The sequence below is a fragment of the Saccopteryx leptura genome, chromosome 1, assembly GCF_036850995.1.
Source record: "Saccopteryx leptura isolate mSacLep1 chromosome 1, mSacLep1_pri_phased_curated, whole genome shotgun sequence".
NCBI classification, from domain to species: domain Eukaryota; kingdom Metazoa; phylum Chordata; class Mammalia; order Chiroptera; family Emballonuridae; genus Saccopteryx; species Saccopteryx leptura.
In genome coordinates this window covers 107,372,511-107,397,583 of record NC_089503.1, presented here as the reverse complement: position 1 = coordinate 107,397,583, position 25,073 = coordinate 107,372,511, and the positions used below count along the sequence as shown (strand labels likewise).

The following is a 25,073-nucleotide window of genomic DNA, read 5'->3' as shown; positions in this document are numbered from 1 at the left end:
TTTCAAATTAGAAAATGTTTGAAAGGTGAGACGTATCCGTGGAGTCACCGCGGCTATTTCCGTAAGTGAAAGTGTCACTGCATTTTCACGGGCCCTGCAGAATGCTCCCGGAGGCGGTACAGGTGGGCAGTGGCGCGTGTTCAAGACTGCCCGAGGAAAAGCGCTCGTCCCTGGGTCACCCAGGCTTGGGTCCTGGGAAGCCTGGGTTGCCAAGAGGACTCGATTCACCACGACAGCCTGAGGTCCGTGGGAAAACCCTCACACCGGGCCCCGCGGCGCCGAAGCTGCGGGAAACTCTAGCCTGCTCGGGAATTGAACCCCCCGCAGGTGTAGGATGCGGGACTCGGGGACTTCCGGGAAGCTCAGACCACGACCCTCTCATTCGCTACGGCGGCCGGAAAGGCCGTGGACGCACAGGCCGCGTCAGCTGAAGGCGTCTGCGTCTGTGGGCTCCTCGGCTCAGGCAAGGGTCCCGTCCACCGTCCGCAGGGAGCGAGTCCAGGGTGAGGGTCGGTGATACCCTCTCCTCAGCCGCCGCACCGATTTCCTGGACTGGCTGTCACCCAACCAGCTTTTCCATTGGTTTAGAGAAGGGAGAGCCCGCCTTTCCCCGTCGTCGACTGGCTGTCCGTCCCCGGCTGGGTTAGGAGGCGGGGTTTGGGCGCTTTCAGATTGCATCAGCCGGTCCCTTCTAGGCCACGCGACTCGGGCGCAGCGTTCCCGGGAGCCCCGGCCCGTCTCTGTGCGGCCTCCGTCTGCTCGCCTCCGGACCCTCTCTTCGTGGTTCGCCGGTGTCCGAGGGCAAGGACCGCAGCCCTTCCGAGAAGATGGCAGGCGAGGAGAAGCCGGTGAGTGAGGCCGGGAGGCCGGGCTGGGGCTCGTCTTGGTGGCAGCAGCCCTATGGGGGCGGGGGCGGGGAGGAGGCAGCGGCCGGGGCCGTATGGGCGGAGGAACCTAGAGGAGTCAGTCCCTTTTGGAGTGGAGTCGTCCATTCATAAAGAATGAAGGGGTTTGCAGGTTATCTGCTTTTATGCAGATGTGGAAACCGACCTTGAGTGAGTTGCTCGGACACAGATCATTAGAAATGGAGACAGAATTACGGGACTCCCAGACTAGTGTTTGGCGAGGAGAACATTGCAGAGCCGCGTTTAATACCAAAACCCTGTTAAGGGTAAAAGGCTCTAGTTTTAGGAAGAGAAAACCGAGATGTGACCCAATCTGGTGGTTTATAATAAATGGTGGGGGCCGATGACCTGACAAACTAGACAGGTTATGTGCTTCCCCTGCCTGGTGATAGGTGCATACCTTATTTCATACACACTAATCATTACACCATTTCATCCTTGAACTTTCCCTTTTGTGTCATCCGTTGCTTAGGAACATCTCCCAGGTCACTTTTATGCCACCAGGTTAGGCTTTTTTTTTTATTTTTTATGATTAGCAAATAAATGTCCATTATTCATTATCTTAGGAAAGTGACTAGGACCAGCCTGGCCCTGGTGCGTGAAGGACAGCTAGCTAACCAGTCCTGTTGTTGTGGGGTTACAGAAGCAGGAATGCCCAGTTCTGCTTGGGGTGGGAAGGGGGGTTGTCGTGAATTATGAGTGTTAAATTCCCCACGTAAACCAGACAAGGCAGGACTTTCCAGGTAAAGGAAGGGAAGGCAGTCAGTGAATTGTCTGTGGGGTTGCTTGCAAGAGATATACCTGAAGGAGAAGCCACAGCGGTCAGAAGGATCTTAGGCAATCAAGAATAGTTGGAATTGCTTTCTGCAAATGAAAGTTTTTAAGCATGGAAGTGACAGTAGTTTTAAAGATCATGCCGGCATTGGGGTGGAAGGTACGTTGGGAAGAGGTGAGACCACAAGCAGAAGCCTGCTCTGACGGTCCAAGTGAGAGAGTAGGTATTCAGCTAAAGGAGGCTTAGCCTAGTTCCCTGATAAGACAGGTCATGTAAAAGCCACAGTTTTCTCATTAGTAAAATAGGTATGTCCTCTAAGTTAGGGATTGAATGGGGAAAATGCATATGCACACATTCTAAACCATAGAAATGAAATTTAAAGTGATAAATGGTACCTGTCTATAGACTTTTCCCCATCCATATTTTTTTCATGTAAAAATGGTATCTTTAGCCCTTGCAGGGTAGCTCAGTTGGTTAGAGAGCATTGTCCCAATATGTCAAGGTTTTGGGTTTGATTCCCCATCAGGGCTCATAGAAGAAGCATCCAATGAATGCATAAATAAGTGGAACAACAAATCAATGTTTCTCTCTTCCTCTCTCCTGGTCTCCCTTCCTCTCTCTAAAATGAATAAATTAAAAACAGATATGGTATCTTTACTGTTTTTTAACTTGTTTACTTTTTTTTGCTTAATAATCTCTATAAAACTTTCCATGTTCATAAATACTCTACTATGCCATTCTTTTTTTTTTAAATAAATTTTTATTAATTTTAATGAGGTGACATCAATAAATCAGAGTACATATATTCAGAGAAAACATGTCCAGGTTATCTTGTCATTCAATTCTGTTGCATACCCATCAACAGAATTGTCCTCCCAAAAAGAGATTGTCCTCCATCACCTTCTATCTAGTTTTCTTTGAACCCCTCCCCTCCCCCTCCCCCTTTCCCTCCCCCTTCTTCCCTCCCCCCGCCCCCCGTAACCACCACACTCTTGTCCATGTCTCTTAGTCTCGTTTTTATGTCCCACCAATGTATGGAATCCTGCAGTTCTTGTTTTTTTTCTGATTTACTTATTTCACTCCATATAATGTTATCAAGATCCCACCATTTTGTTGTAAGTGATCCGATGTCATCATTTCTTATGGCTGAATAGTATACCATGGTGTATATGTGCCACATCTTCTTTATCTAGTCTTCTTTTTTTCTTTTTTTTTTTTACAGTGATTAAAGCCTTTAAGCAAACTCTTGGCCTGTAATACAGCAAGAATCCATAAAAGAGTAGTGTTCTTAACATGTTCACCAAGTCCAAGTTGGCCCCAACACCATGCCAAATCCCTGAAAAATGCAACCCAACCCCAGTTCAGTCTGTTAGGAGCTGTCACAAGGAGCAGGAGTCCAGGACAAGTCCACCTCCAGGAAAAGTCCGCATGGCACTGGAATTGTCACAATTCTATACTTTGCAGCTCACGTCCAAGTCCCAGTGACCACTGCTTCTAGCTGGTAATGATTCAGATAGACTGGAAAAGCCATCTGTAGCATGTGTGGATATGGAGCTTCTGTTCTCCTCTGCCTGGAGAGATGAGACCAGGTTGCTTTTCCCTGGAGCTCTGCGACTGTGGCTTGGTAAAGAGAACCTTGGGATACACAGTCTCGGTGTGGCTTCTTCAGTGTTCCTTGGCTGAAGAGTCCTCTTAGTTTAGTCCAAAGTTGGTTTTTCCAGATGATAGTTCTTAAAATTAGTTTGTAATCCACTTTGGTTCTGGGAGGTAGATGTTGGTACGTCCGCCTACTCCAGTGCCATCTTGTCTTCCTCCTGCCATTCTTAATTGTAGGTGATGTGTGGATAAAAAAATATTTCTCCCTTCTATAATAATAATTACACAATACCTAATATTTATTGAGTGCTAACTTTGGAACCTGACACTACATTGCATACACTAACTATTCAGTCCTCAAGTAACTGAACTAGGTTTAATTATTCTCCCCATTATACAAATAAGGAAATAGGCATAGGAACAGTAAGTTTCTCAGACCCAATATTCTGTAGCCAATACTTATAACCCCAGTGCTGTCCTGCCTCCTGTCATCTGCCTGGAAACAAGTCAAGGACAGATACTTTATTAAACTACTGGATTTCCAGGAAATACCTGTCCCAGCTGTCAGTCTCTGGGTTTGAATTTACTTAAAGTACACACTGAGATACTTTTTTTCAACTGCTAAATATCCCTGAGGAAGGTAATTCTGCAGCTTCCCTTTATAATCCGGTTGTGTTTCCCAACTTTTGGGTTTAAATTTTAAATTGCTTTTTACATAAATATGTAATACAGAAACATATTTTCATTGGAAATAGAGAACAGTTGCCTATGGACTTCTCAATCGTAAAGGCAGAATGGACCTCAGAGTTCTGAGAGGCCTGTTTTAATGTCCCAGGTTTACAACTTAGTACCTGTATACAAGTGGGCGAATTACCCTCCTGGAGCCAGTATTGTCACTTGTAAAATGGAGAGGTATTTACAACACAGAAAAGCTTTGTGTTAGTTCTCTCCCTCTTTTCTGCTACTCTTGCTCATTTGACAGATATCCATAGGACCAAATCAAAAACATTTTATCAGAAAAATAGAATCATTTCATTCTTTTTCTATTTTAAACCTACACAGACAGACCTGCAATTAGTTTTTACTCCTTCTCTTACTCAGTTCACTTGACTAGTTTGTCTTAACTTCCATTATTTCCTAAAACAATCCTGCTTTACTCAGCTTTGTCCAGTCTGTCTGTCCCTCTCACTCTCTCGCTTTGTCACTGTCTTTCTCTTTTTACTATTTCCGACAGTGTTTATGTGTACACCTGGACCACAGGTCCTCCATTCTCAAAACCCAGCCAGCTGAAATCTTGAGAGCCCTCGCCAACACTTACTGTCCCCCTACCTTATTCAACATTGACTCATTGTGCTGCAAGTGTGTTCTTTCTCCTTCTGGGGTTTTCACACCTACATGCCTTAGTTTCCCTGGAGTGATTACATTGGCACATGGCTGGGATCAGGCCTTATGTTTGCTTCTTCTTCAGAGTTTAACAAAATACCATGAGCAGAATGACTCTTAGAAGTACTTGTGGAATGAATGGATATACAGTGCACTGATTTTTTTTTTCTCTAAAAATACTGTTACTGAATAAATCACGTTTTTTGTGGCTACATGTTTAAGATATGTTCACATAAACTTGAAGCGAGAGCCACGGGCACAGGCAAAATAAGTGAAATGTCAGGACTTGAACATTAGCAAATAACTCCTCTACTTTTTTTAGAATTTGTCTTTATTGTAAGTTCTTAACTTGTCTTTGAGAGTGGTCATATTTTCTAGTCTTTCAAAATCAGATTTTCACTTTTTAAGAGAACAGGTGTGAAAATAACATCCTCATTCTCTAAACTTTTCTGAACGAAGAGGTGTCAAATTAGATTAGAATATAAAACCTTCATTTCTTTTTGCTTATTTAGGTGGGTGCCGGTCAGGAGAAGCGAAAGGAAGAAGGCAAGAAGAAGAACAAAGAAGGGTCTGGGAATGGAGGCCGAGCCGAGGTGAGTGCCCAGGGCTCTGTTAGCAGACTTGGCAGGCGGCAGAGAGTTGTCTCACACTTACCCTGGGTAAGAATCTGATGGTTTACAAGGGACTGTGAGACAGGCTAGATGGAAGAATCAGGGACAAGAATTAGGAAAGTCTGGGAGGGGAAGGAAGGCTTACAGTTATTTGTTACTGAGCAAGGAAAACAACTGAACTATAATTGTAAGGGCACCCGAGGGATTAGATGTGGAAGTCAGAGAACAGAAGTTGGAGAGAGAGAGACTGTAATTACTCAGTTGCCTGATTGGGTCCTAGCTCTCTGATAATTTTGTTCAATGAGCTGTTAAAGGGGAGAGACTTGGTGTTTGAGCTTATACTGAATACAATAGAAACCAAGAAAGCCCACTTACTTGACTTGTTTCCGCCTGGACCAGCTACTAGGGTTTAGTTTTAAGCCAGGACAGATCTCCTTGAGGCCCCTCAAATGTAGAGAAAATGCTTTCTTTTGGTTTTCCCTGCTCAGACTTGAAAGAAACTGGCTTTTCCGAAGTCACCCAGAATCAACATGGTTCCTGGGTGCTCCGCTTCAGGACAGTTAAACTTGTCTTTCTACTTTATTTTGAAGTTGAACTGCTGTGAACTGTGCTTCACCATTTTAGTCATCAAAACCATTTTATTAGAGACTCTTTAGAAAACTACCAGAATGCAGAAGAACAAAGGAATAGGCTTATAAGAAGAATATACTGTAGCACAATAAACTGTCTTTAAAGAGCTGCTTTTATAAATGCTGCATTGCTAAATTGATAGTGGTTTTATTTACCTAAGGCAGTGGTCAGCAAACTCATCAGTCAACAGCGCCAAATATCAACAGCACAACGATTGAAATTTCTTTTGAGAGCCAAATTTTTTTAAACTTAAACTATATAGGCAGGTACATTCCTTATTGAGGTAGTGCCCACACATGGTATTTTGTGGAAGAGCCACACTCAAGGGGCCAAAGAGCCGCATATGGCTTGCGAGCCACGGTTTTCCAACCACTGACCTAAGGGTACATGTGTAGATGATCAGGAATCACTGAGTGTTGCTTAGAGCCCTGCCTACCTTTTCTCCTGTGCTTTGTCCATTACATCCCACTATAATTGTGGGGAAAATTATTGTGAACCTTGTAATTTTCAAGTAAATAGAAAAATTCATATGTTCTCTAATTTCTTCTTATACTTTCAGTAAGTAGCATATGCTGTTCTGTCACAGCTTGAGAACTAGCCAGGAAATAGGAAACAAAGGGTATATATAATTAGAAGACTTTTCTGAATAGATCATTTTAAGCGTGACATGTGATTACATATTTTTTTAAATGATCGATCTGGGGGAAAAGTGTGCAGTGAGATGTCCAAGACCTTTGTTCCCCTCCCCCCACCCCATCATTTTTTACCTCACCCTGAGAGGGGCAAGGTGGAGGGCTCCCTGCACTTCAGGGCCCGGCACAGGGAATCTGCCCATGAACGTTGGACCAACTAAGCTTGACACTAACTCCTTCTGATTAGAAAGTGCCAAGTGGAAACGGAGACCACTGCAGTAAGATGCAGAGGGTCATGTGGTGGGCAGGACTGTCCTGAGGCTTTCCAGTAGGCAGGACCAGGGCTGGGCTTCATTCAGCCTGCGGGGTTCAGGTGGTTGCAGGATGATAGGCCCTGGGCTTCTAGTGAGCTCATTGGAAGTTCATCATGAGGGTTATGCCCCTGTGTATTTAGTGCAGTGCTCCTAAAGAGCAGCTAAATGACTCGGGAAGGAAAAGGACTGCTGTAGGAGAGAAGTATGAAGAGATTAGGGCTCTTCCACGTCAAAAGGTAAAAGCTGAGAAAAAATATAATTAAATGGGAAAGAAAATATTATACAAGAGGAAAAAATATACTCCTTTTTTCACATAAGAAACCTATTCTAATAAGTTATATTCAAACAGTCTGAAATATATTTGCTTAATGATATGGCTTTTTTATTATGATATTTAGGGACATAGTAACCTCTGAGGTTGATATACTGGATAACTAGGACCACCAGAAACCACAGAACCCAAACTGGGTGAACAATGGGTCCATATATATAGTATGGTTGATTTTTATTTTCTATTATCACAAAAGAATTAGATACTAACTTGTTCTCCTTTCAGGTTAAGTAGGTTATGTTGATGTAATACGTAGAATTTTGGGTAGCACTGTCAAAACAGAGTAAGTTTTAAAGCATATATTTGAATAAACTGTTATAGCTGATTGATTTAAGTCTATGTAAACATAGAAACTCCATGGTAAAATGAAGCCTTCTCCTCTTTCGTTCTGTATGTAGCTGTCAATGTCCATGTTAGTTTCAGTTGAAGATCATCAATAATGTAGATGTTAGTGTTTGACTATTTTGTGACCACAGCTTCACCACCTGCTTTTTGAAATGTTTTAAAGACTGAAGTCTCTAACAGGGAAAATCAAATCTCTGATTATTACCTCCTTTTTTCTTTCTTTGTTAAACTTTTGGGAACCTGAGTGGGTGTTTTATATAAACTATTTTAGTTAATTTAATACATTATAGATAGTAGTTGTGCTGTTTTGTCATATTTGCTCATCAGATACTCCCAAGAAAAAAATATTCAAAGATCATGGCTTCCTTGAATTTAGTATATATGTACTTCCCTTGAATGAGAGCCCTTAAGTCAAATAAATTTATATTTGGTTAGTTAAAAATTGTGAATGGACATAGAGTCTGACCAGCTTCATAGATCACCCCTTGAGCAAAATCAAAACAAAATAGAAAAGTCAACCAGGTTTTATTCCTATGTTGTTTATAGCTGTACTTAAACAACCCTTATGAGGATATCTGAAAGAAAAAAAATCACCTTATACAAATAATAGCAAAGTGATAATAATTGCTCATTTAGGATGTTGGCAACCAGATATTTATTGTTACTTATACTCTTATATTTTGTAAAATTTCTTAAAATTAGAAGAAGAGAACATTTAGTAACTTTATTTAGGACAACATTGAGGTAATACTTGTGATTTGGATAGTCCATTTACCACAGTGAGTTAATAATCATGTTTTTTGTGTTGTCTATTTTTATTATTTTCTTTTTCTAAAAAGGAAAACAAGGATTTACTGATTATTTGTTTCTTCATTTGTTATATTGCAGTTGAATCCTTGGCCTGAATATATTAACACGCGTCTTGAGATGTATAATAAACTAAAAGCAGAACACGATGCCATTCTGGCAGAAAAAGCAGAAAAGGATAGCAAGCCAATTAAAGTCACTCTGCCCGACGGTAAACAGGTGGATGCGGAATCCTGGAAAACGACCCCGTATCAAGTTGCGTGTGGCATTAGGTATGAACTGCACCCATCTTGATCATCTGTTGTTTGTAATGAAACTTTTAAAAAGTTATCTTGCCAAGTTTTGTCCTCAAAACATTTTTATGTTGCTGTTCAATATTTTTAATGTTTAATTTACATTATTTAGGATTTTTCAAAATCAAAATGATGTGGAGCTTTCTAGTCAAGATTCAACATTAATTTCTTAAAGAGTCCACTTTGGTTTTATCTTATGAAGGTTTATATATTATTAGTTCTACCTTGATCATAAATGTCACAAAAACCAAGTAGACAGCGTTTCTCCTATTTTGCTTAAATGCCTCAGTTTTAAAAATAAAGGAAGGTTGATCATCTCACAGGGGAAAGTTAGGTAACTGATATATGGCACATAAAAAAATGTACTAGAGCCATATCTGGTCTTATAACTTCATACTTTTATTGGGTTGGGAAGAAGTAACTGAGAATTAGGTTCATATCTATAATAGAGGAAATGCTTTCTTAACCAGATAGGATTTTGGGATCAATGGTTGGTTCAGTTTATCAGGAAGTGATAGGGGTGGGGAAGCATAAATTGATGCATATGTCTTAAGCCAGGTATTGACACACTGTGGTTATAACTTGTTTTTGTACAGCCTGAGAGATAAGAATGGTTCTTAAATGATTAAAAAAAAAAATAACACACCTAAGAATATGCAACAGAATTCATGTGTGGCCTGCAGTCTAAAGTATGTATATAGCCCTTTACAGAAGAAGTTTGTCAACCTCTGTCTTAAACATTTTAACATAAAACATAAATATACACCCCTGTTTATTTATTCAGTAATTATAAGTGTATGTGTGTAGATATGTATATATATCTCCAAGACTTTTAGGAGTACCATGCCAATTAGAGTTTTTTTTTGTTTTTTTGTTTTTGTTTTCTGACAGAGACAGAGAGAGAGTCAGAGGGATAGATAAGGACAGACAGACAGGAAGGGAGAGAGATGAGAAGCATCAATTCCTCGTTGCAGCATTTCAGTTGTTCATTGACTGCTTTCTCATATGTGCCTTGACCAAGGGGATACAGCAGACTGAGTAACCCCTTGCTTAAGCCAGCGACCTTGGGTCCAAGCTGGTGAGCCTTGCTCAAACCAGATGAGCCCGTGCTCAAGCTGGCGACCTTGAGGTCTCGAACCTGAGTCCTCTGCATCACAGTCTGACGCTCTATCTCCTGCACCATCACCTGGTCAGGTTTGAGTTTTATGTTATCTTAACATACTTGAGAAGCAATCAGTATAGTGACTTCGTCCACACCTAACTTTACAATAACTTTTTAGTGATCTGCCTTTTACTAAGCTTTCCCAACATTCAACTTGGTTTTCCTAAACACCATAATTCCCTTATTGCATTATTATTTATTTTTTATTTCTATTTATTTATACTGTTATATGTATGTGGAGTTGAACCACATGAAATCATTGTATGATTGTCAAAAATGGTTGATTATCATCAGTTTCATATTACTGAACATTAGACAAAAACTAACAAGTAAGCAGGTTTGGGAAGCAACCCAGCTGATGATCGGTACGCCTGCTGTGCAGCTGGTGGCAGTAGAGGCAGTTAGGCCCATGGGTCTTCAGTGTGCCATAGACATTGGTTAGTATATTCTTAGATACATTTATACATTTAGGGGTTTGTTGCTTTTCCCAGTTTATTTCAGAAAGATATGTATGTACATATGTATATATGTATAGTATAATGTGTAATATATAGTATTTATTTTCCTGTTCTTTTAAGTCAAGGCCTGGCTGACAACACCGTTATTGCTAAAGTGAATAAAGTTGTTTGGGACCTAGACCGGCCTCTGGAGGAAGACTGTACCTTGGAGCTTCTCAAGTTTGAGGACGAGGAAGCTCAGGCAGTGAGTTTTTATTCAATATTCATTGAATTTCGGGCCGATGGTTCTCATTTGCTGCCTATAGGTGATGAATGTTTATGTTTTGTCATATTTGAAATCTTCATTTTTGTCTCTCATTTAGGGAACATAATAAAAGTGCTGGCCTTATAAAATCAAGAAGTGATGTTGAATAAATTTATTTTCATTACTAGATAATAAAATGGAAATTTTTTCTGGAAATTCTATTAAAATTTTATTAAAAATTGATTAAACAAGTAAAAACTAGTGTTTCTACACTGTCAATAAACGCTTAAGCAATATGTATATGTATATTTAACATATAAATTTGATCTTTAAAGTACTTCTTTTATTGAAAAATTGATTTCCATCTTTTTTCTAATCTTAAAATATAAATCTGCTGAAAGCACTATAAAAACCAACCTGAATATGATGGCAAAGGCTTCACCTTGTCTCTTCATGATGGTGTACTATATAAAGGGAAACAAAATATGTTCTTTTTTTCTGTTTCATTGATGATGGTTTACTTACGTATATGAATCAATGGTTTTCAAATGTTTTCTGGATTCCTTAATGTTAATTTTTGTGTATACATATATCTTTTTTAAATTGATTTTAGAGAGGGAGGGAAAGAGAGAGAGAGAAACATCGACTTGTTCCATTTATGTAGACAGTCATTGCTTGATTCCTGTTTGTGCTCTGACCGGGGATTGAACCCAGACCCTGGCATATCAGGAGGACACAAATCAACTGAGCTATCTTGCTAGGGCAGGGTTCCTTAAGTTTTTAAAATAATTTAAAAAATAATTTGGGTACCTTACTATTACATCTTAAAAACATTGCTTTGGATATATTCTGACCCATCTGATTGACCACCTTAAAACCAAGTATTGCCATTTGATTTTAGAGTCCATATGTTTGTCCTTGTGTTTTGTAGCTGTGTTGTGGGGTCAGGTTGTACCACCTTAGTTGTTTGGACCAATAAGAAAAAAGCAGATATAGTTCTAAGTGTTGCTCTACAGCCAGGTAAAGGCAGAGCCAGCACACGGGGTGCAGCACAGTGACGCAAGAAGACAGTCACATCGCGCATGGCTGTTCTTTTCAGGGAACAAAGTCCATTCCATTCATTAATGATGCTAATTTGAATTTAATTAGTTCGAAAACAAACTAGATAATTTCTACAATATAAATACATTTTGGTAATTAATATCTTTTAAAATTAATTTGTCTCTGGATAGAATCATACTACAGTTTATAGATTTGTAAATTTAGATTTTTATGTCTGGGTTTATTTATAATAAATTTTATGTGTCTTCTAAGACCAGATTAACTTACAACACATATGCTCAGTCTCAAACCTCATTTTTCTTGGGATTTTCAGGTATATTGGCACTCAAGTGCTCACATAATGGGCGAAGCCATGGAAAGAGTCTATGGTGGATGTTTGTGTTATGGTCCCCCAATAGAAAATGGATTCTATTATGACATGTACCTTGAAGAGGGGTAAGTTATGTAATTGGATAGAAAAAAATAAAGTCTGAATTAGCATGGGCCTATATGTAAATTTTAAAGAGTTCTCAATAAAGGAGGAACAGTATAATGCTTATTGCTTCTTAGTCACCAAGCATTCCACCATTAAAACTTGGAGTTTGTAGTAAGTTATAAAGGTGTAGAGACTTTAGTGAGAGCTTTGTTCTAGATTATGGAGGTAGAGCCTAATGTATACAGGGAATAAAATGAAGCCGGATCTCTCCTCTTCTTTACACCTGGTTGTAGAGTGGAGGGACGATTCGTAGGTGGGAACAACCTCCATGATGACCAAGGTAGAAGCCACAGAAAATATAAACTATTAAAATAAATTGATGAAAAATGTCTGGTTTACAATTTTAATACGTGATGCAAGGGTCAAACTTTTTATATTAAATCCCTTGATCTATTCTAAAGAAACAACCCCTCCAGCCTGGGGTATGAGTAGAATGGAATGGAAAAAAATTAATTTTATGCTTTCTTCTCTTTCAGGGGTGTGTCCAGTAATGATTTCTCTTCTTTAGAGAGTCTATGTAAGAAAATTATTAAAGAAAAACAAACTTTTGAAAGACTGGAAGTTAAGAAGGAAACTTTACTGGAAATGTTTAAGGTAAGTTGAACTAGAACATTCGGCTCCACCTTTCACATCACTCGGTAATGTAGGAAGTCATCACATGGGTTGTGTACCAGGTTGAAGTCTATTCTGTTCTTTAGGAAAACTTTATGTTGTTTTCAAAACATGAAATAATTGAGATATTTATAATTATACAGTGCTTTGATAAAATGTACTTTGAGTTATATTTTAGCTGTAGTATTTAGAGGTAAAAAATTAAAGGAGGGCTTTTTAAAAATAATTTTTCCTATTTTCAGTACAACAAGTTCAAGTGTCGCATATTGAATGAAAAAGTGAATACTCCAACTACCACAGTGTATAGGTGAGAATCTCAAATGTCCATTAAAAACAACTGGTGTATATGTCAATTTAAGTCTTTATTAAAATTCCTTTCATTTTATTTTTAGGTGTGGCCCCTTGATAGATCTCTGCCGGGGTCCTCATGTCAGACACACTGGCAAGATTAAGACTCTGAAAATACATAAAGTAAGAAGTATGTCTTTAAAGATTGTCTCCTTGTGAATGGATTTGTGTAGTACTGATAGGTGTTTAAACTTTGATGGGTTTCTCTTTCAACCAGTTTTCTTGTGGGTGGGTTTTTTCTCATGCTACCTCCTGACTGTAGGTGCTGTATGTTATTAGCCATTTTTTTTTTTTTTTTTTTTTGTATTTTTCCAAAGTGAGAAGGGGGGTGGGGAGGTAGAGAGACTCCTGCATGTGCCTGACTGGGATCCACTTGGCATGCCCACTAGGGGGCTTTGCTCTGCTGCAGCCTGAGCCATTCTAGCATCTGAGGTAGAGGTCATGGAGTCATCCTTAGCGCCCGGGCCAACTTTTTTTTTTTGTACTTTTCTGAAGTTGGAAACAGGGATGCAGTCAGACAGACTCCCGCATGCGCCTGACCGGGATCCACCCAGCATGCCCACCAGGGGGTGATACTCTGCCCATCTGGGGCGTTGCTCTGCCACAATCAGAGCCATTCTAGTGCTTGAGGCAGAGGCCACAGAGCCATCCTCAGTGCCCGGGCAAACTTTGCTCCAATGGAGCCTTGGCTGCGGGAGGGGAAGAGAGAGACAGAGAGGAAGGAGAGGGGGAGGGGTGGAAAGCAGATGGGCACTTCTGTGTGCCCTGGCCGGGAATCAAACCCGGGACTCCCGCACGCCAGGCCGACGCTCTACCACTGAGTCAACCGGCCAGGGCCAGCCAACTTTGCTCCAATGGAGCCTTGGCTGCAGGAGGGAGAGAGAGAGAGAGAGAGAGAGAGAGAGGAAAGAGAGGGGGAGGGGTGGAGAAGCAGATGGGTGCTTCTCCTGTGTGCCCTGGCCAGGAATCGAACCCAGGACTCCCACACACTGGGTGGACACTACCATTGAGCCAACCAGCCAGGGCCTCATTAGCCATTTTTAGCAGAAATTCTCTCCAGCAGTGTCTGACTGTCAGTTCAGCACAGGAGCCCGTGAGGGTGGAGGCTGGGGGGGTTAACAGAATCATGCAGCTGTGGCCCTCATGGCTCTAAGAGTTGTGAGACTCGGTGTGGGGGTACATGCTTTTTTCCTTGTGTGTGTAAGGTTGTAATTGCCCAAGTTTTCTGGTATACCACACTAAACCTGTCACTTAACACCAGGTCATAACACTTCATGGATGATTATTAAAATGCACTTTGAACCATAAGAATAATTGAGTCATTTCTAGATTATTTTTGTTGTTGTTGTTTTCCATTTTTGCTTACGCGCCTTGTGGAAGACGCTCTTGCAGTCAGCCATGTTCATGGAGTAGCGGTTTGAGTGGGTGTCGAGGGTGGGCTTATCCGCAGGAACTACATGGCCAGCTTGGGGCTGCGGAGTGAGCCCGACTGATTGAGCTCCACCGCAGAGCAGCTGTGAGATGTCTTACTAATTGAACTTTTTGTGACCGTTTGGTATGTAAGGACTACTGTGAATTTGACTCATAAGGTGACTATGAGACATAACACCTAACTCTTAAAATAAGCGAGATATTTGTAGATTTGAATATTGTTTTCTGGTTGATCCTTGTTTCAGAATTCGTCCACATACTGGGAAGGAAAAGCAGATATGGAGACTCTGCAGAGAATTTACGGCATTTCGTTCCCAGATCCGAAAATGTTGAAAGAGTGGGAGAAGTTCCAAGAGGAAGCTAAAAACCGAGATCATAGGAAAATTGGGAGGGTATGTTAAAAAAGAACAATAATGTGTCTAGACTGAGTTCATTTCCACTTGAAATTTAGCTGTATTAACTGTTTAGCTGTATTAAGGATTTCCTCTTGAAGAAATGCTATAGCTTTCCAGCATTATCATACTGTGTCATAGCCACAAATTACTTACTGGTTGTCCCATGATTGTTCTAGAGTGTGCTCAGTATGGCACAAAAATTCATTTTAATTGTTCTTTTATTGAGGCAAATGCTGATGACCTACAGTTTTCTGTAAAAGAAGTCTAGCAGTGTTTCATAGAGCTGAGAGATACTTCAGAAATTGGCCTGGTCTCACTGACTTATTTTAAAGATGAGGAAATGGAGTCCCAGAAAGGTTAATGGACTTGTTGCCCAAAGGGACGCAAGCCTCCACTGGATTCTGCGGTGTTATTTTCTTTATTCCTCTGCCCCTGAATGTTTTCCAAAGTGGAAGTTAGGTTTTAAATGAAAACATTTCTCTCTGAAATTGTGTTCACTCTGTGCCATGCATCCTTGGCTGTCGGGTTGTGAAGCTTGAACAGGAGGCATGTCCCCTTCGACTGCCTGAAATTGGTTCCCGCAGTAAGGAAGCCAGCAGTGGCTGGTGGGGTCCCTCCCAGAAAGGTTCGGCCTTAGAGGGTGGAGGGGTGCTTCATTCACCATGACCCAGAATCAGCCAACTTTATCTCCATTTTCTGTTTCATTCTTTGTGTCTTCTTCCCATTCTCCTACTGCTTCTTTTACTTTAAGAAAACTAAAACACCCACATCTTCAAGCTTTAAGGAATGAAAACCATGAGAGCTCCCTCTGCATAGAAGAGGCTAAGACCTGTGCTCCATGTCACTGTCCAGTAAATTGACTGGGTTCTGGAATGGAATAAGCAGGGAACTGAGTTGTACAGTCACCGTAGTTCATTATCATTAAATTGTACATCAGAAATGTTGGCATGTTTTCTGTAACTCAGGAATGGCTCAAGTTAAATATGAGACATCATGACCATATTGTGAACTCAAGAACACTGAAGTTTGGGTTGATGTCATGTACGTACATAAGCATTCTTTGCTTTTCTTTCTTTTTTCCAGGACCAAGAACTATATTTCTTCCATGAACTCAGCCCTGGAAGCTGCTTTTTCCTGCCAAAGGGAGCGTACATTTATAACACACTTATTGAATTCATCAGGGTAAACCATCTTCATTATTTTCTTTTGTAGATTTAGGACATAAATTTATTTTATTAAATAAGGTCTGCTAAAAGGAAAAATAATCTTGTATTTTAAAAGAAACATTTAAAAGAATAAAAATGGAAGTCTGAGGTTTCATAAAATTCTTAAAAACTTCTTTCTTTCTAATACATGATTTTGCCCATATACGTAGATATGCACACACGAGAAGCCAGTGACCTTGAACTAGGACTTGTAACCCTTTGCACAGGAGCTCTGTGTCCTTTTGACCATTCATTTATATTTTCCTTGAAAAAGCAAGTTAGTCTTTACCTTGTTTTTTTACATTTGTAAATTATGAAGTATTTAAAGCATATGTTTATAGAGAATAACACCACAAACATCTGTATACTCACCACCTAATTTAACATTTGCATGGGGTTCTGTTGAAAGTACAGTAATATACATACAGTGAGGGGGAAACAAGCCCCCCTTTGGGCCACTCTCTGATCCATTTCCTTTCCTAGGGGAAGCTACTCTTTTGAAGTTAGCATGGATCCTTTTTATCCATGTTATTGTCCATCTACCCCCTATGTATGCATCCTACATACATAGGATGTAGGATGTGTGTTTCAAATTTATGTACATGAAGTCTCACTGTGTATCAGTCGGAATTGTGATTTTTTTAAAGATGCATCCAGATCTAGATTATTGTCATTCTTTACATATTATTTCATTATACAATGACCATGTATGCCCCTGCCTTTATTGGTGGAAACTGGTTAATTTCTAATTGTTCCATATTACTAATTGGGCTACAGTAGCATTATTTTGACAAGCCTCCAAGTGCTTGTGCAAGAGTTTCCTCTTTGCTATAACCTCCAAGTAGAATTTCTAGAATACAACATATTTGCATCTTAGACTTCACTAGAAAGAATAAAATTGCTCTTTAAATTTTTACTACTCCCTCCGTAAGTATGAGCATTACTTTCTACACACATGCGTTGTTGTTTGTTTTCTGACAGAGTGAATATAGGAAACGAGGCTTCCAGGAGGTGGTCACCCCAAATATCTACAACAGCCGACTGTGGGTGACCTCAGGCCACTGGCAGCACTACAGCGAGAATATGTTCTCCTTCGAGGTGGAGAAGGAGCAGTTTGCTCTGAAGCCCATGAACTGCCCGGGCCACTGGTATTGAGCAGCTTTGAGTATTTGTTCAAGATTCTCCCAGCTGCATTTGGTCCTAGATTGCTTTTCTTCCTTTGGAAGAATTTTTTCTTAAAAACAAATTATGTAATCAGAAGAGTAATTAAATACCACACTGTTGTGGTATTATAATTTCTTCTATTCCTAATTTGGTCCTCGGATCTGTGGACATTCAAGAACAGCCCTGGGGTAATAGCAGGGAGCAGGTAGAATATAAAGCAGGGACCTGGATGTGGGGTCTAGCAACTTCCCTAGAAATTTTTTCTTTTTTTCTAAAGAAATGTGTTCTATAAAAACCTAGTGCTAACAGATTCACATCCTTGGAAATCTTTGCCTTGGGGCATTTCCACGTTCTTCCAAGTTGGGTGGACAATTTGGGGGAACTGGGGAGACCAATGGCTCCAGGGAGCTCAGTGTGTACAGCTCCCAGCAGCGAGGCCTGTGGGCAGAGCAGGTGAGTGGTGACCATAGGGACTGGCTTGTAGGGCTGAGGCCAGCCGGGTCGTGCTTCAAAGTGATGGGGAACTGGGCACTTCCGGAGGCACCGGGAAAGCACCAGCTTTAGTTTCCAGAGGCGCACGGGATTTGTATGCAGCTCATTCTTCTCTCTTTTTATACGAGCCTTAAAGGCAGTCCTCAAATTAATGGAAGTATTGAGCACAAGGATGTGCCTCTAGACATACGGGAATAAACTTGTTCTCTCTCATAGTTTTGGATGGTCGTGTTATAATGCACTTGCTGTTTTCCTCTTGCCAGTGCTTACCTTGTGTGAAGCCTAGAATTGGAGAAATGTTGCTTCTCTGAACAACTTGGAATCAGTGCCTTTTTGACAGCCTTCATGTAATGTTCAAGAAGTGGTTTTGTTGTATCAAATATCAGTGGATCTTACTTTTCTCTCTTCTTAGCCTTATGTTTGACCATCGCCCGAGGTCCTGGCGAGAGTTGCCACTGCGGCTTGCCGACTTTGGGGTGCTTCATAGGAACGAGCTGTCGGGGGCACTCACGGGCCTCACGCGGGTGCGGAGGTTCCAGCAGGATGACGCTCACATATTCTGTGCCATGGAGCAGGTGTGAGACCGGGTGGGATAAAAGACCTTGAAAGAAATGTCAAGAAAGTTGAGGAAAATTACTACTGTGTCATTTTCTTTTCTTTAAAGATTGAGACTGAAATAAAAGGATGTTTGGACTTTCTGCGTACAGTCTATAGCATATTTGGATTTTCTTTTAAACTGAACCTGTCTACTCGCCCGGAAAAATTCCTTGGGGATATTGAAGTCTGGAATCAAGCTGAGAAAGTAAGTGGTACTTTTCAGTGTGCCTGAATTCTGTTTGACTGAAATTGACTTCCTCCGCAGCATAAGAAAGCCAAACCTCTTTAACTAGATGAAAGCAAAGGCTAATTAGAAATGGTCCCCTGGTTTGAGTAAGCTATTTTTTTGCTGTATGATTTTGTATTTAGAAATGCTTGGGTGTGTTTTCATTCATCAAGCTTTAAGCTTTAAGAAGGGGTTAGTTTGTGTGTGAGTACATTTCAGTGGACAAAATGACAAAGCAGAGAATAATGTCCCATGAAAGTAATTACAGTATTTTTAGTCTCAAATTAGACAAGTACATGATGCAGAGGAATAAAAATTAAAATCAATTTTGCTTTCTCTTTAGCAACTTGAAAACAGTCTTAATGAATTTGGTGAAAAGTGGGAGTTAAACCCTGGAGATGGAGCTTTCTATGGTCCAAAGGTCAGTACCAAGCTGTATTTGAGTAATGTAACTTTTATTTTGGGGCAAAGAGATTACTTTTAAGTTAGAAAAGGGAAAATCAGCCCTAATACAACAATTAAGTTCAGCTTCAATAACCCAATCTTTGCTTCTTAGATTGACATCCAGATTAAAGATGCCATTGGTCGGTACCACCAGTGCGCAACCATCCAGCTGGACTTTCAGTTGCCCATCAGATTTAATCTGACTTTTGTAAGGTGGGTTTATAGTGTCTATTCCAAATATTCTTCTAGGACATCTGGCGGGGGGGGGGGGGGTGTCTATACATACATACCTAGAATAAATAAAATAAAGGTATATATGTATACATACATATACACACACATCTATATAAAATAAAGGAAAACAAATTATTTTTTCTCTTTCTAGCCATGATGGTGATGACAAGAAGAGGCCAGTGATTGTCCATAGAGCCATCTTGGGATCGGTGGAGAGGATGATTGCTATCCTCACAGAAAACTATGCAGGCAAATGGTAACCTCACTGTTTCCTTCTGTTCTGTCTGGTCATTGTATATACACTGTAAAAACTGTCTACTGTCCTATGTAAGTTTGTGATGGAAAGGGAGGATGATTGCACTTACTTCTAATTAATGACAGGTATTCACTAAAAAAGTAAGGAATCACAATTAAAACCCACACTTTTTAGCTTTAAGAATGAGTAATTATTTTTATTTCAGAATTTGATTTGTTGAATGTTATGTACTACTTTCTAATTAGGAATTCAGTAAGAAGCATATCTGTTATTTTGATTGCTTTCAAGTAACTGATGTTTTTGTCAGAGTACAAGGCTCACTTTGTTCAGCATTGCTGACCTGACCATATGAGCAAGGATTTTGACACCCATTGGAAGCAATGCATTGTTTAAATTGAGAGTACAGACTCCAAGCCAATCAACATTTTGTGTCCTGTTTTTAAAAGGTTATGTTTTTGCTGGAAACACGAGCATATGGCTTCTCTATTTTCTGAGCAGTTTTATCTGAGCCCATGGTTTGTAAAGGCAGATAAAAAAAGCACAGGTTATAAAACACCCATTTCGTAGAGCCTGCTGCATAATTCTATGGATGCAAAACTTCTGTAAAATGTTGTAACTCTGTTTTGTCCTATACATTGCAGTCATTTCCATTTTATTTGTAATTTGGTTAGTTCAGACATTAGGGGGAGTTTATCATACTTTCAGTGAACTAAAATAATCTCTTTTCAGTTATATTTCACAAAATCAAATTAAATATGAAAGACAGTCTAGAGAATAGGGGGATCCTCAGCTAACTGCTCTTCCAAGACTGTGGTAGGTAGGAAAGCCACAGTTTGGGTGGAATTTAGTGCCAACTCCAGCCTTTTACTTGATTTAGCAAAACACCTTAAGATAGAGGAATGATGAAGAGAAACTGATGTCTGTAGCATTGGGGGGAGGTGGGGACACCTGAAATACCCCAAAGGGAGAATTGAGGATGGGGTCATCGTTTTTGTTTTTTTCCCATTGATTTGAGAGAAAGAGGAAGGCGGGGGTGGGGGAAGTATCACTCTATTGTTCCACTTAGTTGTTCCATTTTTAGTTGTGCATTCATTGGTTGCTTCTCTTACGTGTCCTGACCAGGGATCAAACCTGTGACCTCAGTGTGCTGGGATGACACTACATCCACTGAGCCACCCAGCCAGGGCCAGAGTCATCTTTTTAATGAGTAGTGAGAGCACACTCATTTTTACCAAATATTCTCATCAGTAATATCTTTACCAAATATTGTTACTATCAGTTACAATTTTCTGAATCCTGCAAAATGGATCTTTAGTCAACTGAAGGCACAGTCTGTGTTTCCCCGTGAGGAGTAAGTAATAAAATGACAATGGAGGAAAAGAACTTGAATACAATAATGTGCATCACTAAGTGTGGTTCTTCAGCAACTTGCTGACCCCCGGCAGCCAGTGCATGGTGCTCTGTTACCTGGAGCATTGAAGGTGAGGCCCCGTCTCTGCCCCGGTCTGCTGGGCCATCTGCTTAGCACGACAGAACTTAGGTACAGATTTTTCTTATTTAAGGTTAGCTCTCTGCTTCATCTCCCTTTGGTCTTCCAAGGGGCCTCACATGTTTCAGGAAAAGATACCAGGAGTGGGCTACTGAGTGAATGTGCCATCATTGTTAGGAAAACCACATTAAACATTTCTCATTTCTTCTGAAGGCCCTTCTGGCTGTCTCCTCGCCAGGTAATGGTGGTTCCAGTGGGACCAACGTGTGATGAATATGCCCAAAAGGTAACCCTCAACTGACTTTTCCTTAAATTTGACATCTGTTGTTTAGCTGTTCAAGTCCCATAAGCTGTGTCCTTGGTAAATCAGCTGCCTGTGATATAGAGAAATGTTATTTTCTATCTGTGGTAAGCTTGAATAGATCATCTTACCTCTTTAATGATTTTCTGTGTGCTTCCATGATCAGAAGACATAGTTTGGGTACTGTTTTATGTAGACTTATACACTGATCACAAGAATTAGGGGATCAGGGAAAGTGCAGATACTCCAGTACTTTCAGCCTTTTGAATAATACATTTTCACCAATGAAATAAAAGTTGATTTTGCATCTCATTTGCGTAATCAAACATCTTCCTTTGACTTGTCGTTTTCTTTTCTGATGTTCTTGTTTAATAAAAAAAAAATCAGATGCTTCTTTTTTTATTGCTTTATAGTCATTTTGAAATATCCCCTAATTTTTGTGAGCAATGTATTTTAGTGTTTAGTGTTAGTGTTAGCAAATAGTGAATGCCTCAGTGTGATAGGTAAATTCAGAGGTAAAATTACTCTTTGAGTCAAAGAGCAGCTTAAACTGCATATGCATCTGAATTTACCTATCATGCGGAGGCATTCACTATCTGCTTGTATCCATATCGGACCCCTAAGAACAGGAAAGTCCGCTCCCTCCATGTTTCCGGGGATGAGCTCCCACTCCTCACATGGCAGAAAGACCCTACTGGGAGCAGTGACAAGGAGAGCACGCAGGAAGTGGCTGGAAGCAGCTGAGATGGGACAGAATAAGCTCTTTTTTTAACCAAAAAGGAAATCACTGTTGAGAAAGAAAAAAATTACTTTTTAATACTTTCTTTTATTGTTATTCTTATAGACTATTTAATTAGGTCATTGTATACATAAGATTATTAAAGGACTAATTTTTAATGCTTACATGATTTTCCCAATTATAAGTTAAATAAAATCACTTAAGATCAAAATGTAATTGTAAGTTTAGATCTGAAGAATTCTGTGCCCCTGTTCGAATAGGTGCGGCAGCAGTTCCATGATGCTAAGTTCATGGTGGACGTCGACCTGGACCCGGGCTGTACGCTAAACAAGAAGATCAGAAACGCACAGTTAGCGCAGTATAACTTCATCCTGGGTAAGAAAGGAAACCTGCCAAGGAAGCCGCCAACACCAGGAAGCTTCTCGAATCTTGAGACTTACACTTAAGAGAATTGTGGTAGTCAGTTTAGTTCCTTTCGATCTTGATTCTTAAACTATTAAGTTGGTTCAGTTACTATAAGAAAGGAAATTTTGGGTGTGAAAAAGAGTAATCTCTAAAGATCTATCTAAAATTTTCTTCACCTTTTATTTCTTCATATGGTAAGTTTTAAAGTCAGCTGGACTGAGTGACTCAGTAAGCACAGCATATCTAGGCATTGCAGAGTGCGTTCTTTTAATGGATCGATTTTTAAATCAGTTGCCCAATTATGCATGGTCACGTGCATACTTGAATCAGAAGTAGCTACAGTGTGCCTTTTGGTTCCTGGGATCCTTTCTGTTCAAATGTCCAATAGGCCCTTCCAGTCCAATAGGCCCTTCCATCTGAGGATTCTTCCTGTCTTTTCAGTTGTTGGTGAAAAAGAGAAAACTAGCGGCACCGTCAACATCCGCACAAGAGATAACAAGGTCCACGGAGAACGAACTATTTCTGAAACCGTTGCGCGGCTGCAGCAGCTCAAGCAGTTCCGCAGCAAGCAGGCGGAAGAAGAGTTTTAAAGAAGAACGCAGCGCCGTTGGCAAAGGATGGGCGGTGTTTCCACAGCGCTTGCTGTGCACTCTGGGAAATGTCCTAAACTTGGGGTAACTTGGCCGAGTCTGCACAGGTGACTGCAGAGGACAAGCCTATTTTGACCCAGACAGGTTTTAGATCATGTGTATTAGAAGGAGATAATTAAAAGAGACAAAATGATTTGAGCACTGGAAATAAACCATAAGGAATACTTGAGTGTGATGAGGGAGGACATTTTTATAAATTGTATGAAGATGAAAATTAAAAAGTTCAAAATGTGAGTCTGGTAAAATAAAGATTAGAATTGGACTATGGTATAAAATAAAATCTTGAATTCATACAAGTTTCAAAGGACTGCTGACCTTCACGTACATGCTGCACAGGTACCTGAAACAAGGTGCATGATTCAATACCTATGTTCAATGTATTATAGCAAATACGTCAGGCAGGTGTAGGGGTATGAACGAGGTGCCCGCCCCCGGGCACAAGATAACGTTTTCTAGAGGTGCCACTTTTATTTAACTTCTTTTTGGACATAAACATTTTAAACAGTTAAGACCAACCATGGATCTAATGTAGAGCACTTGCACAGATTTTTAAGATAAATTCGGAAAGGAATATATGTTTATGGCAGACTGTTCGGGGCCGTTCGGTTCCTTGTTAGACAAATTCCCTATTCTCTCTTAAGGAATAATTTTTGAATTTTTTTACTAGTGAATAGTGATTGAGAGAACACCACGAAGTAAGGAATTCCGTGTTTATATATATGAATTTCTCTTTAATAGAATCATTTTTAAAAGGCATCTTGGCAATTTTCTAATAATGCCAATAGTGTGTTTGCAAGGGTCACTGAAAAGCAGAGCCAGTTTGCATAGATTAACTCACTTTAATAAAGAACACGTGATCTTTAATCAAGGAGATAGGATCTTTCAGCAGGCTTTCTTTTTAATTTCATAATTAAGCCTTGCTTCTGTCTTAGGTTTGTAATTAATATATATCTTGAGGGAAACTATAATTTAAGCGAAGTCATGAGCATCTAGTCTGATCCATTTTAAAACAATATATTTTTATTCCTGAAAAATACATAGTATCTTGGTTTGGATTTTTCTTTGATTTTAAAAAATTCATATTACAGAATCATCTTATAGTTAAAAGACCAGCTGTGGGTTTAGCTAGATATTTCTTACCTATTTTATACTTAAAGCAATAAATGCCTTATACAATATATATTAATAATTTACTTGAAATATTTGCAGAAGCTTTATAAATCTTTCAAAACTTTAAAGATATAAATATATTAAAGACATAGGCTGGAAGAACTGAGAACCAAAGAACCCTCACTGAACTGAACAGACACCTGAGCTTAGTCCGTGCTTCCCGCGGAAGCCCAAGGGGACCACCCACAAAGGGCTCTTACAGTCTGGGAGGGTCCCATCAGGTCTTTCCTCTGCAGTTTGTTTTGTTTGCGTTCCCTTCTCTTGTCTGTAAGGCAGAGACTGTCCTGTTTTCTGACTGATTCATCTGTTCAGGCATATAGCGATTGAGAGGCCCCAACTGCTAAGCTTTTACTGAGCATCCAGTCTCGAGAGTTATCTTGGTAATCAAATATATGGAAACAATTTAAGAACAATGACAACAAAGTTGCAGTTACCAGTGATAAGTTCTGTAAAGATAGATTTTGTCAAGTAAAAAATAGGTACCCCAAACAAAGTAGGTATCGAAACATGTGACATAGGTACCAAAACCACAGTCTGGACACATTTTAAGTCAGGAGGGCGGAGGGGTCAGGTTAAGGCAATGTAGGCAGTGGAGAGGAGGAAGGACCTAGAATACTGGCCCGAGGTCACACCTTAACCCCCGATCATCCTGTGCCCTGTGAATCCCCTTGCTTCACTCACTCCTCACCTTTACTCCAGCGATGGACACCTACCCCCGCACCAGAACAGCTAGACCAGCGCTTCACCGGGTTCTGGGCGTACAAGCAAGTAGGAGCCTGAAGAGGCAGACGCTGGTCCTGTGGGGTCTGCATGTGCGCATGCTCACTGGAGGCAGCTACGGGTTGGAGAACCTGATTGAATTAGGATGCAGTGCGGAAAGAACTTTCTCGTT

The 25,073-nt window shown here is 40.3% G+C and overlaps 1 protein-coding gene across 1 annotated transcript; it reads left to right on the top strand.

Moving 5' to 3' along the window:
- The first annotated feature begins 464 nt into the window (after positions 1-464).
- On the top strand, positions 465-23,304 carry TARS1 (threonyl-tRNA synthetase 1). Its single transcript, XM_066373693.1, has 19 exons — positions 465-848; positions 5,172-5,252; positions 8,411-8,601; positions 10,363-10,486; positions 11,862-11,983; positions 12,500-12,617; positions 12,878-12,942; positions 13,028-13,106; positions 14,660-14,806; positions 15,893-15,991; positions 16,996-17,162; positions 18,083-18,245; positions 18,335-18,472; positions 18,837-18,914; positions 19,050-19,150; positions 19,323-19,427; positions 21,130-21,202; positions 22,217-22,331; positions 22,803-23,304. Exons 1-19 carry the CDS (start codon positions 828-830, stop codon positions 22,949-22,951), a joined length of 2,136 nt encoding a protein of 711 aa, XP_066229790.1. The 5' UTR covers positions 465-827; the 3' UTR covers positions 22,952-23,304.
- Positions 23,305-25,073: the final 1,769 nt, after the last annotated feature.